Source organism: Electrona antarctica, assembly GCF_951216825.1.
Source record: "Electrona antarctica genome assembly, chromosome: 2".
NCBI classification, from domain to species: domain Eukaryota; kingdom Metazoa; phylum Chordata; class Actinopteri; order Myctophiformes; family Myctophidae; genus Electrona; species Electrona antarctica.
The window spans coordinates 44,851,542-44,870,214 of NC_136807.1; the positions used below are offsets into that span (position 1 = coordinate 44,851,542).

The window sequence follows — 18,673 nt, forward strand, 5'->3', positions numbered from 1 at the left end:
TTAAAATCATACTGTGTAAATTTGCTTGATGGATTGTTTTTGGACAGCTCTGAGCTCTGATATGATGTGTGGCTATTACAGCCCTTGCCACCCTTGAATTGTGATGCATTGTGAGCTTCTAGGTCTGCTATTTCATGCATTTTCTTAAAAAAAGAAAACAGAACAATACAACTGCACTAGAAAGAAAGCCCAAAATGTAATGCCCTTACAACATATATATTTTTAAATCTTTCTCTCTTGGCATTTTATACATGACACTTTTATCTCTTGCATAATAAACATATGCTTTCATTCCGAGGTTTCTTTTCTCCCAAAAAGAGTGACCATGCATTTGATTTACCAAAAGAAAGGAAGCTTGACAACAGGTATGCAAGGTATGTAGAATATGCTGCACATTCTACAAGTCTGATAATATGGGCTCCATTTTGGTCACCGCTAAACATCTTATCCCTAAACGTCTTTGCCTTTTTTTTTTTACTATTTTGAAAAACATTTTTGAATAGTTCAACTAGCCGATCTACATTGACACGTTGTGAGCTTGTATGGCCATTTTAACTATTCAAAAATGTTTTGCAAAATAGTAAAGGCAAAGAAGTTTAGGGATAAGGGGTTTAGCGGTGACAAAAATGGAGCCCTATAACTCCCACCCCAGCACCTCATACTTTTTAACCTTATTTAAATGTCTTTCTTGTTCTTTTTCTTTCATTACAATCCAGTATTATGTTATGTACATTACATACAGTATATTGATTTGCTGCTGTTTGCTGTACGTGCCAAAGAAACATTTTGCTGCTTGTATCTGTATGAAGAGTGAAAAATAAAACCCTCATCTATCTTCATTCTTGAGCAGTAGCTCTAAAAGCTGTCTAGTGAAGACAGAATGGTTCTGAGAGTACAGTTCGGCGAGCCTTAGAATAGAAACATAGTGTCAGGGGGAGGGGATTTAAAACGGACAGCGTGGGCGCAAACAAAAGCACAGCACCCACGTCCTTGGTAATGCTGAGGGCGCTGTGAATATGCTTAATGTATACTTCATTGCGCACCGGTGCCGTCCGCTGAAATTATTAGACCTACAAACTTACAATGTGCTGGGAGGCAGCAAGCCCCATAGCTGTGGGAACTAGGGTTGCTGGATTGAGCTGGCCAGTAACTGTTCCACCTTGCCTTGTTTGTTATAATCTGATCGACAAGCCGGACGAATGTCATCATAAATAGCCTAACCACCAGCACAATATTGTGCACTCCGCACCCTCTGGTCAAAAATATTTCCAGCGGCTATGGCAAGGCCCAGTAAGTAAGTATTGTGTCGCTTGGCCCAGGCCTCAGGTCATGTCATTTTTGGAGGGGCATATGGCATGGCGGCCTAAATATAAATCACCTTAAAAGGTAATTTAAGTGGATAATGGCCTGCTGTTGTTATTCTACTAATATTCTCCTCATGTGCTGTATGTCAAATGTAGTGACACTGACTGATGATGACTCCATATGAAGAATGACTCAAGCCCTCACCAGTGAAAGCTGAAAGATGGCAGATAGTGCTAAATTCCAAAGACGAGGCGGGGTTGGTGAAAGGGCCCTTCTGTTTGGAGTTTGCATGTTCTCCCCATGTCCCCTAGGGTAGGTACCCTCACAAAAAACATGCAGTGATCCTGGTCTCTAAACTGCCTCCCCCTGGCCAGCCTGATGGAGGGGAAAGGAACTGGTTGAAATAATGTGTTCCTTCCACGCGCTACATCCAACCAGGGAAACTCCCCCTGTCAGGTGTAAAGGAGCAACTTGGACACTCATGCATGAAGGAAGCATGAGTTCAAGTCCGTTGCTCTCCCCAGGTTGGCGGAGGGTGTGTAGAGCCCAGGATCACATTAGATAATTGACACAGGGGTGAAAAATGGGTTACAAAATTGTGGGATAAAACATATTCTCCTCATGTGCTGTATGTGTAGTGAGTAGTGACAGTACTGACTGATGATGCCTGGATATGAAGAATGACTCAAGCACTCACAAGTGAAAGCTGAAAAGATGGCAGATAGTGCTAAATTCCAAAGACCACCTACCTCTTTAGTTTTGTCCATGGCCTTCAGAACAGCAACATTCAGCTTTTCCAGGGCAGACAAGACGTTGACATATTCTCCCAGGTGTGGAGTGAAGTACTCTGGATGTGAAGATGAGATTCAGTATCAACATACTAGATACTAGACAGGGCTACAATTCAATTTTTAAGTTAAATCCCAATATTGACTACTCGTATTTTGCAAAAGGCTGCAAGTTTGTTATCAGAGAAAAATCCCCTGAATAATATGTTCTGCTGAATATATAATATATGTGCTGAATCCTTGGACTGCAAACCACAAACAAGTTAACCAATTCATCCGATATGATATGGACAAATATTGAGATTTAGTATTCCACTTGTCAATCTTTGCTTATGCATTATTATTATTATTATTTTTAATTATCATTATGACATAGGATTGTACAGTGTGAGAACAGAGAAACAGATTAATGCAGACAGACAAAGAAATGCTAAGGTGCACTAGGCCTTTTAAGAGAAACCCATGTCAGATAAACATCAATAGAACTATGGCAATACTGCATTTGTCTCTCTTCACAACTGAGTATACAAATATATATATACACTCCCGGAGTTACAAAAAGGATTGTACTGGCTGGCTATCAATACCCAGTGCCTTTGTGATATTTTAAAGTCGCACAAAGGTCACCCTGGAATAAAGGCTATAATGAGAGTGATGTTGAAGACATAATAAAGCACATGCAACACTGGGACAGAATTACCTGTCAGTTTGTCCGTGTCTAGCTCGCTGAGAGGGAGTGAGAGGTTGAATGAAGGGGAAGAGCAAAAAACATTAAACAGAATCATGATGTTGATGTTGCATGTGACTGTAAGGTATATATACGCATGTTGAATCTGTTTATGGTTACATTTAATTAAGAATAAATATCCCTTATTAATATACCCACTGAGCAATTTTCGTCTTTTAGACGTCTAAATGACCGTCTAAAAACTGGGGTGAAAATAGTCTAAAATGTTTTTTAGCAGTCTAGGCTAAGATTAGACGTTGAAACAACGTTGTTTCCGTATCATAATGGTACCGTATCATGGTTTTACTATTGATGTTCCACAAATGCATTTTCCAGCATTGATGTAATTCAACTATAACTCCCATCACAGTGATATAATGACCATACACTTCTCTATACATTGGGGGTCTTCATCCCTCCCATGTAAAAATAAGCTAATGCTTCTAACTTTCCTGGTTAAGAACTATGCTCATGCTGCCGATGTCTAGGGTCTCTCCCCAGTGAAATATTGGCACATCCGCCTTTAAAGTATAGAGTTAACTCCCAGGGACAGATTAACTCACTCGCTGCGCTGTCTGTCGATGGAGTAATACAGCTCCTGCATCTGTTCGTCAGTGAGAACACCATCAGCAAAATATGACTGGAACTCTTCCAAGGACAGCTTTCCATCGTCTGGAAGGTGGGGTGGGGAGGGGAGGGGAGAGGAAGAGGAAGAGAGAGAGGATGAGAGGATATGCCTCACCCTTCTACTGGACTTTCGTAAGGACTGCTATAATAACTCACACTATCTCACTGATATTTTCTTATAGAGGAGTTGCTGTTTGTGTCATGACTGCCACACCTACTCTACCTTTTCCCCCTCTTTCTAATCTGTCATCTAATTATAGGAGTGGAGACAGGGGTGCAGGGGAGGCGGGGAAAAAAACGAGTTCGATGCTACATTCTCTGCCAGATCATCAGTCTCTGTTTGACCCAGTCAAACAGACAATTCTCATTGTGTTATATTGAATACTTACCTATCTCTCCTCTGTTTGCAGTGGCCACCTGAACCTGGAAATCTGCCTCATCTGCCTCATCTGCCTCTGCCATCTGATCCACCACACTCAGCTCAACTCCAAAAGTATTCAGAATAAATCTATATTCTAAAACTGCAACTTCATCTTGTCTGTCTCCGTGTTTGCACCTGGGTTAAAAGAAGCATTTCGTCATGCCACGTTGTCACTGCTCCAGGAATTAAAAAAATAATCATTATTTTTTTCAGTGAGGACACAACAACAATTTACTTCCGGAGGAAAACGGGTTTAAATCCAGGGTAAAAGAGGTAAGTTACATATTTTGGCAGCAATTTATGGCAGCAAATGGTATACTTTCAAAAAGGTTGGATACTAAGTAGAAGGCTACACACTCTCACAAATGGAATCCATTTAGAGGTAATGAATGGTGCACTTAAAAATGCAGATTAGATATGAAGACTAATCTGCAGTCTAAGGTAATATGATTCATAAGCAGCAGTATTGCCAGTCCACTCGGGTTATGAACAGTGTGGCTATGATATCTGTGTGTTTCTGGATCATCACAAGTTTACCCAAGGAAACTGGAAATGAGGACAGAGTGGGTTTTGGACAGTCAGATCTAAAGCCTAATTCAAACTGTTGCATTTCTTTCACCACAACATTCTAATGCTTAAGCTCCTCTGTACAATGGTGTTGTGTGGAACCCTGCAACTATCACATTATTTTCTTAGTGGTTATGCTGTTCTGGCAATTTCCAAAGTATCATTAAATGAATGGGCAACACTAACTTAGTTGGAAATTTGACATTTAGACTTAGTGGACTAATTACTATTGTAGAAAAACAAATCAATTAAACACCTACGCATTATTTTATATTAAGCCCCATAACGTCATGCAAAAATGGTGAAAAAAGGTGATCTACAAGCTCACAACCAATCATCACATTGTGACACGCTGTGAGTTTGTACATTTTCACTTTTTTGTAATTTCTGACATTTTCAATGATTAAATCAATGAGCTAGATTAAACTCTTCCATGTTCCACCCTTACAGTAGTTGGCAACTAGTTCGATGCTAAAACTATTTTCTGAATGCAACACCATTGTATGTCATACAAAGTATACATCAGGCTTAACAGGGTGTCATCTTGTCGTAAATATTTGGTCTGAGCTAGGCTGCTTTACAAGCCCAGATCAACACTCTGAACAACCTCTATCTTCACTGCCAGACTACAGACTTCAAACAGATGGCAGATGGTAAATTACATCATTACTTAGTTTATCGGAGACTGATTTTTTCCCCCCCATGCCAGATGATGCCACCCAACAAACTAGATTGTTCTGGATGTGACATAATCACAGAAAACCAATGAAATCAAATATTTCATTTCATGTGAAGATTGGCTTCAAATTTAGACTTCAAACAGCTCAGTGTGTGATATACTGTCTGTAGCTGTAAATGACATAAGGAAATAACAAAATGAGGTTAGAGCTAATATTATTTCTTCCATTTTGTTCTACTTTCTTTTTAACGTTTCAGTTAACATTTTGTACATCCATCTTACAAAGTTAGCAAGGATGTGTTCTTTTGAAAGCTAACCTAGATCCAAGATCCCATTCAGTCAGCAGTCTCTCATTGTCTGGAATCATGGTAAATCATTTACCGGGCACTTTTCTTTTGTACTCAGATTTTGACCTCTTGCCATCTTACAAACATACGTATGACTCACGTGTACAGCAAGCCTTGGCTGAACACTTGTCATGAACACTTTCAGACTTTGGGAAATCAAATGAAACACAAGACAGCCTCATAGCGGGGATTCACTGAAGATTCTTCCCCGCTGCGGGGAAGAATCTTCAGTGAATCCCCGCTATGAGGCTGGCCAAGCCAGGCTACCAAACACAGGCCATTAAGGTTTTTACTTGCATACACTTGTCTTGTGTTTCATTTGATTTCCCAAAGTCTGAAAGTGTTCATGACAAGTGTTCAGCCAAGGCTTGCTGTACACGTGAGTCATACGTATGTTTGTAAGATGGCAAGAGGTCAAACACATAGCCTGGCTTGGCCAGCCTCATAGCGGGGATTCACTGAAGATTCTTCCCCGCTGCGGGGAAGAATCTTCAGTGAATCCCCGCTATGAGGCTGGCCGGGGAAGAATCTTCAGTGAATCCCCGCTATGAGGCTGGCCAAGCCAGGCTATGTGTTTGGTGCTACAGGAAATGGCACACAGTGACTAAAATCAGTAGGGTTCATCCTCCAGGAGGGAGCATGAATTTGCATCAGTTAAGTTTATTTATTTTACTGTCTTCAATCGTCCCTGCCATGAGATGTGTATTTCTTTATGCATACTGGGGGGGGAAACTGTTCTGTCTCATTACTTACTTTTCCGTCATCATACTTTCTTTGTTAAAGCTTCACACTCAATTACACATTATGCAAGCCATAGCATAGCCCAAATTCGCCCTTATGCAAACATTAATTCATTTTCGGGAATTTGACTTGTGGGCATGTGGAGTTTGCCTTAAGCATAATTATTTATGAAAATCTTGTTAATAATGTTGGTTCTTGTAATATAAGGAGCAAGGTCTTGGAGAACAAGAGGGAAAACATAAACAGTTTGTTTTGGATTAACTAAGATCGTGCGTGCTGAGGTTAAAGTCGGTCAGACAGTCTTCGAGATACGTGAACTACTACTACTTTTTACTTTTGTGCATTTATATTTTCTTATTTTTTGTTTTGTGTGTCAGCATGACAATTCATAATAACTTGTTGATGTGTACAACATGCAGCAATCCCACCACTGTGAATATAGTCTGTGAAGGAAGATTATGTCTGAATCCAATTGTTGAAAAACATGCATTTAATACTTCCAAGTCGGCCATATCCCACTCATGATCCAAAACTGCATTATGAAACACAATGCCAGACGCAGGAGAAATCTGTTCTAGTGTTCAGTTCTTAATACTTTCATGGTCAATATTGACCTCTCGGCTAATTACAGGATTTGCGGATTTCACACACATCGATCCAGGTGCTTTGCTGTGACGGACAATCAATGCTACTGCTACTGTACTGGGAAATTAAAATGTGATAAAAAATGATGTTGAGTCATTCCTTCAGCATGGTTGTTTGGGAGATTAACTGTTTTAGTTCTGTTGCGTCAGACATAATTACATTTCCAAAGATTTCACTCAGCATCTTTCCATGAGCACATTTCCCCTGACAGGATTACAAATTCAAAACTGGACTATGTGGTCAAAAGCATCACACTCACTGCATTGGTTTCAGGATAATGCTAGAAGTAAGAATAGACTGCTTCGCTTGTGCATTAATCATGTTCCAATTGTTGTTGCTGCGTGACTATTGTAATTAGTGTGGTTGCCCTAACAGGGCAACCAGACTATTGCAATTGTAACACTTTATTATTCCATTGGATTAGTCTTTTTTTTGATTCGCTACTCCTCCCACAGTTTTGACTGTACGCACTTGAGCCATATGTCAAATTGACCGGCTTCATCGGGAAGGATGTGCTTGTATTTTTTTAAGAGAAATGTTGTATAGTTTAATTGATATGAATTTATTAGTGAATAGAATTTCCCCATTGACATGAATGGGAAAATGCGATTTTTCGCATTTTCTCACATTCAAGTATTTTTTCCTCAGAGACTGTAAGCACTATAGTTACAAAACTTGGAGGGTAGGTTCATAATAATTACTAAAATTAATTAACTTATAATGTTATCGGTCGGCCTCATGGTGGCGCTATAACAGCCCACTTTACGTTTTGGCTTATAACTCTTGCACCGTAGGTTGTAAAATCAAAATATTTTTTTCCCTGGATTTCTTGGGTTATGACGCATCTCCCCATATAGGCCACGCCCATTTGCGTCATGATAGATTTTCCGCCATTTTGAATTTTCTCCAAAACACACTTTTGGCTCCTCCTCCTACAGATTTTGTCCAAATCTCACGAAAATCGGCACACATGATCTCCAGACCTATCCGATTAAAACACCAACTGCAGAATTTTGGTAGTGCGTATCGTTCGGCCATAATCGTCGTCCGAAGATAGTAGGAGGGGCCTATTTTACAAAAATGCCATAAATCAAGAACGGAATGTCCAATCCATCCCAAATTTTAATCACATGTCGCGGGTGGTTGAATCAACCAAGTACCAAAAGCAATTATATTTTCATCTATAGGGGGCGCCACAAATGCGAGAAATGTAACCGTTTGTCGCAAAAACATGATTTTTGGGGGATAATTCCCCTCCGAATTACTTACGCATGATCGGAGGGGTGACGTGACATTGTAATTGGCTGGCAATATCAGTGGGAGGGGCATATGTAAGCCACTGCGGCAACCACACTTTGCAATTTTTTAAAATTGCGACCTTTCTAGTTCTGAATGATATCTTTGTTTTGTTTTTGAGAAAATAACACTTTCTCAGGCCCATGTTTACCTTCCCGGATAAAACTAAAATGGCAAATGTTTTGACAGCATAAGCACTGATGACAAAAAACCTTTGTTATAATGCTGAAGGCAGTGAAGGCAGCATAATCATAAAATCATATTATACAATGTTTCAAAATGACAAATAAACTGGTTCTATAGAAAGAATGTCCTAAATGCTTATGAATATATTTTATATATGAACTATGCCATGCCATATATCATCATGTGCATTGTGCACTATTCTGGACCCCTGTACATTATGTTCCATATCATTACATAACCATAAAATGCTCACCATAGTTAGAGCGAAGAAAAGGACCATTTTAATGGTTTACCACACAAAAATATACCAAGTGCAAGAAATTCCTGATTGTTATAATTAATGTGTGATTTCTTGATTTTCTTCCTTATAACAGCACTGGCTGGCAATCAGCCAACCCTCATTATGTGTTAAAACCATATTAACGCCTATCATGGCAACATAACAGTACATAGTGTGCCTTAGAAAAAGATGGATGTGACACTACAATACTACTTACAAAAACATGATATTGTGCTGTTCTCATTTTTATTTTTGGGATGTGTAAAAACAAATCCTGTTTTTTAGCAGAATTATGTTTCTTTCAATGAGCTGGGTGAGAGGTTTTTATTTAGCTTTGATCCAGAAATAGCTTGTATAGCTGCAGTGCAACGAGTTTAAAGAAAAAACGCACGATAGCACCAGAGATATGCATGCTATTCTTTAAGGAATATTCACCATGACTCTTTCTAATAAATATCCTTTTTCTAGTGAGATGGTCTGTATCAGTATAGCGTATTTGTGAACAACCTTCAGCGCATCTGAATCCCATTGTCTAAATAGTGAGGAAATGTCTGAGCTGTCACTGTGCCAAGACCTGAGGATGGCACATGGAAAGGCCATGGGGTCTCTCAAATGGTTAGGGTTTTCCAGTGGGCATTCATTTTCCTCTGCGAGGTTCATGTATGCTTATTATATACCTGCATGTTTTTTTGTGGATGGTTGTAACCATCCTTAGAGTTTTCTACCTCGGAGCCCTTAAAATACACTGGTGATGACGTCGATCCTGCAGCCCCCTGGGACCCTTTTCATTGCTGCATGACAGCCCTGATGTTCACTATGGAACAACAGAAACCGCAACATACTGTACGCCTTCTGGCCTCCAACTGAATCCCAGCAGAGCCATCCTCATGTCGGCAGTACACGAGGAAGGCTGCATTGTCTCCCCTCTCACAACACTGGTTCCCAAACACTGGGTCAAGACCCATTTGTAGGCCGTGGGCACATTTTTATGGGTCCCTTTATTTCCTACATTTTGGTTTTAATTATTATTATTTCAAAAACATTTTCAAAAAGACATTGACATTTTGTCATGATTTTAAAAAAAATAATCCAATGATTTTCTTTCAGTATTTTCATGAAGAAATCAGTTTGGGTCCCAGGCAAACGTCACATTTCTCATTTGGGTCACATGCTAAAATGTTTGAGAACCACTGGTATAGAAAGGATATGAAGGGTGAATGTTGTGGACTCCTTCTCCTTTATCCTACACAGGATATTCTATCAGGTCCAGGTTTTTTGACAAGCCACGAACCAAGTGGTTTGAATCCAACAAACCTCAACACATTTGCATATGTTGCATCATTAAAACTGGTCTTACATAAGGCCAGTTTGCTGTACTCCAGAGGAAACCAGCCAGTGTTTCTCGGATACATTGCATGCATTAATAGTCGTTATTGCAGTTCCCATTCCATTATACCGTACTGCATGCATGAATAAAACATTAAGGGCAAACACAAATGTCTATTTGTCAGCGTTATCTTTCCCAAGAACAAAAATACTACTCTCCCCCAAGTTTGTAGAGCAAATTCCTGATATTAGCAGCACAAAATGAAGCAAATCTAACACAAAGGGTTTCATAATTTGTACAAAGTACATCCACTTTCATTAGATTAGGATGTTCTTGTTGTTTTTTTATATCAGGAATCAGTTCACAAAAATCACAAATTCCATCAGGCAGTAGGTGTTTTGTCTAAAATATGTCTGTCAGAGTTGCATATCATTTCGGCAAACCACAATTAAATAGATTTTAATGGATAGCAATTAGATTTTAATGGATAGCAATTAGTCATATAATGTAATTAGTTGCATATTTTATTTACTCACCATTTTTATCTGCTCGGCGGAATATCTGAAAGAAAGAAAAAAACACAAGGTCAGGTTTAGTTTCAGTGCACGGTCACACGTACCTGCACACTGGTGCAGGCTGATAATAAACACAGGTTGTGCGCGGCCGCCTGTTTTGTGGTGTTGGGTGAAATCACCCCTGAGCTATATCTCTGAGAGGGGATGGGGGAGGGAAGCCTGCTGGATGCATGTTCCAAACCCTAGTATGTCTGTCAGAAGCAGTTGAGGGGTGAAAACACCCGCATGCCTGTTTTGTGCGGCCAGCGCAGCCTAAAAAAACGGAGTAAATTGCAGAGCCTTCCGCCTTGACGTCGGCAGTCCGGTCTGCCTTTGATTCATCCGATTGGACAGAGGGGGAAAAGCAGCATGTGTCGAGCATTTATCAGTTTCAAAAACACTTTTTCTTTACTGGAGGTGCCCTGGCACATAGAACACAAACGCAATGTATGCACAACACATGTGACACGGACAGCTGCGCAATGCCAACAAAATGCTCTGTTCCCATTGAAAACCATTGCAAAAAGACAGCCACATAGGCAGAATCAAAGGGAATCAATGGGTGCTGTGTCATTAGTCCGAATCCTGAAGTCCTTAAACCAGAAACCTAACCCTAAACCTACGGTAACCTCATTACTATGAAACCTAACCGGCTTGTACCTCAGACCTTGAAGAAAAGTACCAGAAACATAACCCTAACACTAACTGCACACAGAACCCGCGTATGTTCGGACTAATATGTCGGAGTTATAGGCAGTCCCGAATCGAAGTTAGGTGTGACCGCGTACCCATAGTTTGCGTTTAGATTTATTTGTAGAGATGTGTATATTTAAATACTAGGAAGGAAAGGATCATAGTGAGCAATGCATCACATAAGAATTGACGTGTGATGAAATAGGCGCGTCAGATAAAAAAGATTTAATACCTTTGGAGGGACAGGAGGAGTTAAGAAAAGCAATAATGCTTGGCAGCCCCCACAGACCCTCCATAACTTCCACAAACATGCAGACTAATCCACTATCTGTTCCTAAATGTTGTTGGCATTTTACTGTCTTCTCTACCCAAGAGGACATTTAAGTGCAGCTTTACTTTCCGCAAGCATTTCAGTGAGAGAGAGGACATGTTCTTAGGAAATGCTGACATTTAGTTTTGTAGGAAGTAGCCTGGAGGGAGAAATTTAGTGACTGGAATCAATGCCAGCTTCTGTAGTAGCTCTGTGTTTTCTTTTTAGCACGTTTAGGTCAAGGCAGCTGATATATATGATGGTGCTGCTTCTTAGTGACGGTTTCCTGATGTTTATGTGAAAACTGACGAAGTGTAGAGACAAATTGTTGTGAAAGAGAGATGTGTTATTTCTAAATGTACTTATGGTATCTCCATGATGAGGGTATAATTTCTGCCATCTTGATCTCTACCACAAACACCAGATATGTTCACTGAGCTGAGAGACGCAAAGTGTGGAGTTCAGCACCTTATCCACTCCCACTGCCACTTCCCACTAAAAGCACCATTAGTGCATCCAATTGGTCCCATGGCTCTGGCTGACTGACTGACTGACTGACTGACTGACTGTATTATCAGATCAATTTCACTCAGAATGGCTGTGTGTGTGTGTGTGTGTGTGTGTGTGTGTGTGTGTGTGTGTGTGTGTGTGTGTGTGTGTGTGTGTGTGTGTGTGTGTGTGTGTGTGTGTGTGTGTGTGTGTGTGTGAGACAGACAAAGACACACAATGCTACCATCCTTTTTTAAACAACATTGCAATTTCATTCAAGTGAATTTGACTGAAGAAAGATATCCCACGGTGATAAATGTAGAAAATGTACAAACAGAACTGCATAGTAAGTTAATGGAATAACTTGAAACTGAAAATTGGGGGCTAGACTGTTTGTTGCTTCTTATACTCTGTGATATGATATAGTGATAATACGTTATTGTCAGTTTGCACTGAAATGTGTCTTGCGACCCAGTGGCAATGTATGCAACACATATACAAACATTTGACATGACACAAAACAGAAAAGAAAATACAATTATATACATAGAAACATAAAGGCAAGAGCAATGTCCAATGCTCAGTCTAGTCCTGGCCAAAATACTGATTAAGCCGCAAAGTCGACTGATAGACAAAAGACCTCTTCAGTCTGATCTTATTGTATGCTGGAACACCAGATCTCCTTCCTGAAGGCAGAAACCTATACTCTCCATACAAAACACGAGTATTAGAGGTGATATTCCTTGCTAGGATGCTGTTATCATACGTGGATGTATAGTCTCTGAAGTGGTTGTCCGCAACAATCTTTGAACAAATGTGCAGTTGTTGCAGCAATTGTGACTTTAAGGCTACAGACAAATCCATACCAGGTGGATAACACTCATAATAACAGAAGTGAAAAACAAAAGAAGAATCCGTCTACTAGCACAAAGGATCTTAAACGGCGAAGGAAATACTGTAGATTCTTTGCTTTGTTTTCTTACACACTGATTAAATCTGATCTTTCCACGACAAAAGATAGTCTACTCTCTCGCTATTCTCTGGTGTCTAGTACTCCTAATCCCATTATTGATACCTGCTGACCTCTTGTTCATATTATGTATCATTAATATTCGTTTTTTGGTTTTATAAATTATATACCTGTTGCTGTATCACCTTTTTCTTTATCATTCTGTTTCTTTACTGCTGTACCGCCACTGAAAACAGAATTTCCCCCTTGGGATCAATAAAGGTCTATCGAAGTTTTCTGTGGAATTGCTAAACATTATGGATTATGCTCCTACCTAGACCATTCTACTGTGCACTGCACTGCAGACTTATCAGCTGATGATGCCTATAGGCTATACTCAAATAGGCCTACTCCTTAAGGCTCATACATAGTCTGGATCTTCGGTGGTTAGGTGACCACCGAACTACAATATGACGTCACGAGCCGCGGTGAAGAGCAAACCACCGCCACCGCTCCAGGCCTCCAGCCCTTCTCTCTGTTTTTACTCACCACCGCTCAACATTATTTCAGCTCCGGTGGTCAGCTCACCACCGGAGCGGTGGTCATCTCACCACCGAAAATCCAGACTATGAATAGGCCTTTACTCCATACATATTAGTATAACTGATTTGATTAGTACAAATACCTCAAACTTGTACTTAAGTAAATGTACTTAGTTACTTTCCACCATTGGCCGTGCAAGGGAACAGTGATGGTATGCAGATTTTTTTTTGCAATGGGAGAGGTGATGACATCAAACTGCCATCGATCATCATCATGCACCGGGTAACCGGTCCATTGTCAAAGTAATTTCATGGCTCTATACACTTCATTTCTCATTTAAACATAACAAGTTGCTGGTGTAAGCATGCTGTAGACGAGGCCTAAGAGGAAACCTCCATAAAACCTGGGGAAAATAATTGTGTTGTGGGCAATAAATCCTGGCTATGAAGAAAAATGAACGCTTACCCCCTAAAGCAGGAGATCTAACTGACTTTATTAAACCATAACACTGTTGTGTCACCGAGTGCATGGGTATGTACGTGTGCGTGCGTGCGTGTGTGTGTGTGTGTGTGTGTGTGTGTGTGTGTGTGTGTGTGTGTGTGTGTGTGCGTGTGTGTGTGCGTGCCTGCGTGTGTGTGTGTGTGTGAGACAGACAAAGACACACAATGCTACCATCCTTTTTTAAACAACATTGCAATTTCATTCAAGTGAATTTGACTGAAGAAAGATATCCCACGGTGATAAATGTAGAAAATGTACAAACAGAACTGCATAGTAAGTTAATGGAATAACTTGAAACTGAAAATTGGGGGCTAGACTGTTTGTTGCTTCTTATACTCTGTGATATGATATAGTGATAATACGTTATTGTCAGTTTGCACTGAAATGTGTCTTGCGACCCAGTGGCAATGTATGCAACACATATACAAACATTTGACATGACACAAAACAGAAAAGAAAATACAATTATATACATAGAAACATAAAGGCAAGAGCAATGTCCAATGCTCAGTCTAGTCCTGGCCAAAATACTGATTAAGCCGCAAAGTCGACTGATAGACAAAAGACCTCTTCAGTCTGATCTTATTGTATGCTGGAACACCAGATCTCCTTCCTGAAGGCAGAAACCTATACTCTCCATACAAAACACGAGTATTAGAGGTGATATTCCTTGCTAGGATGCTGTTATCATACGTGGATGTATAGTCTCTGAAGTGGTTGTCCGCAACAATCTTTGAACAAATGTGCAGTTGTTGCAGCAATTGTGACTTTAAGGCTACAGACAAATCCATACCAGGTGGATAACACTCATAATAACAGAAGTGAAAAACAAAAGAAGAATCCGTCTACTAGCACAAAGGATCTTAAACGGCGAAGGAAATACTGTAGATTCTTTGCTTTGTTTTCTTACACACTGATTAAATCTGATCTTTCCACGACAAAAGATAGTCTACTCTCTCGCTATTCTCTGGTGTCTAGTACTCCTAATCCCATTATTGATACCTGCTGACCTCTTGTTCATATTATGTATCATTAATATTCGTTTTTTGGTTTTATAAATTATATACCTGTTGCTGTATCACCTTTTTCTTTATCATTCTGTTTCTTTACTGCTGTACCGCCACTGAAAACAGAATTTCCCCCTTGGGATCAATAAAGGTCTATCGAAGTTTTCTGTGGAATTGCTAAACATTATGGATTATGCTCCTACCTAGACCATTCTACTGTGCACTGCACTGCAGACTTATCAGCTGATGATGCCTATAGGCTATACTCAAATAGGCCTACTCCTTAAGGCTCATACATAGTCTGGATCTTCGGTGGTTAGGTGACCACCGAACTACAATATGACGTCACGAGCCGCGGTGAAGAGCAAACCACCGCCACCGCTCCAGGCCTCCAGCCCTTCTCTCTGTTTTTACTCACCACCGCTCAACATTATTTCAGCTCCGGTGGTCAGCTCACCACCGGAGCGGTGGTCATCTCACCACCGAAAATCCAGACTATGAATAGGCCTTTACTCCATACATATTAGTATAACTGATTTGATTAGTACAAATACCTCAAACTTGTACTTAAGTAAATGTACTTAGTTACTTTCCACCATTGGCCGTGCAAGGGAACAGTGATGGTATGCAGATTTTTTTTTGCAATGGGAGAGGTGATGACATCAAACTGCCATCGATCATCATCATGCACCGGGTAACCGGTCCATTGTCAAAGTAATTTCATGGCTCTATACACTTCATTTCTCATTTAAACATAACAAGTTGCTGGTGTAAGCATGCTGTAGACGAGGCCTAAGAGGAAACCTCCATAAAACCTGGGGAAAATAATTGTGTTGTGGGCAATAAATCCTGGCTATGAAGAAAAATGAACGCTTACCCCCTAAAGCAGGAGATCTAACTGACTTTATTAAACCATAACACTGTTGTGTCACCGAGTGCATGGGTATGTACGTGTGCGTGCGTGCGTGTGTGTGTGTGTGTGTGTGTGTGTGTGTGTGTGTGTGTGTGTGTGTGTGTGCGTGTGTGTGTGCGTGCCTGCGTGGGTGTGTGCATTGGGGGTTGGGTTACAATATGGATGTCATCAAGCAGTGCCAAGGGTGGGATAATAATTCAATTTAAATTATTTTTATTGCACATCATTACTGTGTGTGTCTGCGTGCGTGTGTGAGTGCGTGAGTGCGTGCGTGCGTGCGTGCGTGCGTGACGTGGCGTGACGTGGCGTGACGTGGCGTGGCGTGCGTGCGTGCGTGCGTGCGTGCGTGCGTGCGTGCGTGAACTTACATTTTTCATGAAGACTATGCTAAACTAAGACTATCGTGAGGCGATTAAAATTATTGGAGTTTATACTGGGTGGAGGAGGGAGTAAGAATCGGAGAAGTGGACAGAAATAAAGTGATAAAGTGAGGGGAAATGAAAGGAGAGACAAGTGACAGCCTGCAAGACAGAGAAAGATAAAGATCAAAAGAGATAGAAGGAGAGCAAGATGTCATATAAATGCTGGTTTGTGGTTACACAAGCTTGACTGAGATACAGTGAGGCCACGGTGTGCAAGACTACACATAAACAATGCTTGCAAATGGTGAACATTCACTTCCATCGCATTCTTTAATTTATTAATTGGGAAGACAAAATTGGGAAGGACAAGGAACCAAAATAAAGGCTGGGGGCGTTCTAAAGTGCTACTGAAGCCAAACTATGAGAGATTAGGTTTTCAAAATGGCTGGAAAGGGTCAAATATAGCAGAGTTGGATATAAGCCTATAGCAAAGAGAATCCCACACATTGTGCATACAAACTAGGCCTAGTCAACATGGACAAAATCAAATATGATAATTTGACCAAATACCTCGATATCGACATACATTGTGACGATAATATCATTCATTTATCATTTATAACATTATTTTTAAATAGAGAATCATGACCACATAACATTTTAAAAACTATTTTGAATCAAATGATTTATGGTCATGATTCAGCAGGAGCCTGGATGGCTTGGTTCCAGGCTTAAAACAATTTATATAAATGTTTTCGGACATCTCTATGGGAAATATGAATGGATTTTCTATCTGGGCCGCTATGCCCTATGGAGAATGAAGGACATCCATAATCCATTGTAATAGGTCCTATGAGGGGATGCCAGATTAGAGATAATACAACATATTGGCCTGCAAGCATGGCCTCAATTCTGGATGTAAACACTAGCACTAACATTTCAGCCAAATGTACACTCTCTGCAATATAATATTCAGTTTTCCAGCCAATACTGCCTCTGTGCAATTAGGAGAGATGATTTAATTACCACTAGGAGAAAAAGGCAGGGCAATGATGCCACTACAGCAAAAATACTGCCTTGTTTCGCTCTGGGACACCCTCAGCAGATCACAAGCAATACAGGCAAACATTCCCTGCCTACACTGATCTGCTTAATGAAAGATACCGTTCTTAATGTAGCCGATCTATAGGCTACAGTACACTCTGGAGAGCTCAAACAGGGGCTTTTTAATGTAGATACCAGAATGCCTGTGAATTACTCAAAACAACAGAGAAACAGCTGCAATATCTATAAGTAGGCTACCTTTTGCTGAGAAACAACCATTACTTTGCAGCTAAACCAAACAGCCTAACATTTAAAAATCACACCTGTGTGAACTGAGTGGTGTAAGGTCTTATATAGCCTGTCTGACGTAATTAAATCATGTCTGACGTAATGAAATCACACCCGGGTGAACAGGGTGAACATAGCAACCATGCTCATTTTTTCTGCACAGACTAACAAAGCCAGTTGTAGGAGTGGTTTACACCACTCAAAAATCACACCCGGGTGAACAGGGTGAACATAGCAACCATGCTCATTTTTTCTGCAGGAGTGGTTTACACCACTCAATAATAATAAAAATCACACCCGTGTGAACTGAGTGGTGTAAGGTTTTATATAGCATGATCAGCTGTGGTCTGACGTAATGTCTGACGTAATGAAATCACACCCGGATGTGATTTCACAACTGGCTTTTTTTGTGCAGAAAAAATGAGCATGGTTGCTACAGTCATCCAGTTCACCCGGGTGTGATTTAATTACGTCAGAAATTATTTTGAACATAGCAACCATGCTCATTTTTTTCTGCACACAAAAGCCAGTTGTAGGAGTGGTTTACACCACTCAATAACCAGTATGCCACCTGAGGTTGCGTGCACACATCCGCCTGGGTGACTGACAGCAGACTGCTGGGCGAGCGCTGGCACTTTGGAATGGGGGGTTAGATCAACATATCCGCCTGGGTGACAGCAGACTGCTGGGCGAGCGCTGGCACTTTGGAATGGGGGGTCAGATCAACATATCCGCCTGGGGGACAGCAGACTGCTGGGCGAGCGCTGGTGCTTTGGCATGGGGGGGTATAAGATCTAAAATTTCGGGCCTGTTGAGAACTCTAGTTTTCGCCGGCTGCCGGGCACGGCTGCTCTGCACTAATAACTTTGGGGCAGGGCCGTCTAGAGTTTAAATGGACAGGTATCAGTCAAAAGGGAGACATAAAGAGGAAGGATGGATGGGAAAGGATCAACATATGGAATGTCAGAACAGCTCCATATATGATCTATGGGTTTGAGGTAAGATGTAGAGTTGCTGGCCAATATTGATAACACCCATGATCTCCATATATGGGCTTAATATTGATGACATCAGGTATCTCCAT

General features: G+C 40.7%; 1 protein-coding gene across 1 annotated transcript in view; it reads right to left on the reverse strand.

The window, feature by feature from the left end:
• LOC306941628 (N-terminal EF-hand calcium-binding protein 1-like) overlaps positions 1-18,673 on the reverse strand; it is a 37,563-nt gene that overhangs the window by 17,666 nt on the left and 1,224 nt on the right. The window contains exons 2-5 of the mRNA XM_079527180.1: positions 10,473-10,497; positions 3,384-3,492; positions 2,794-2,819; positions 2,055-2,152 (exon numbers count right to left, since the gene is read on the reverse strand). Of these exons, the coding sequence (XP_079383306.1) occupies positions 2,055-2,152; positions 2,794-2,819; positions 3,384-3,492; positions 10,473-10,497 (258 nt within the window). The remainder of the gene's footprint in view (positions 1-2,054; positions 2,153-2,793; positions 2,820-3,383; positions 3,493-10,472; positions 10,498-18,673) is intronic.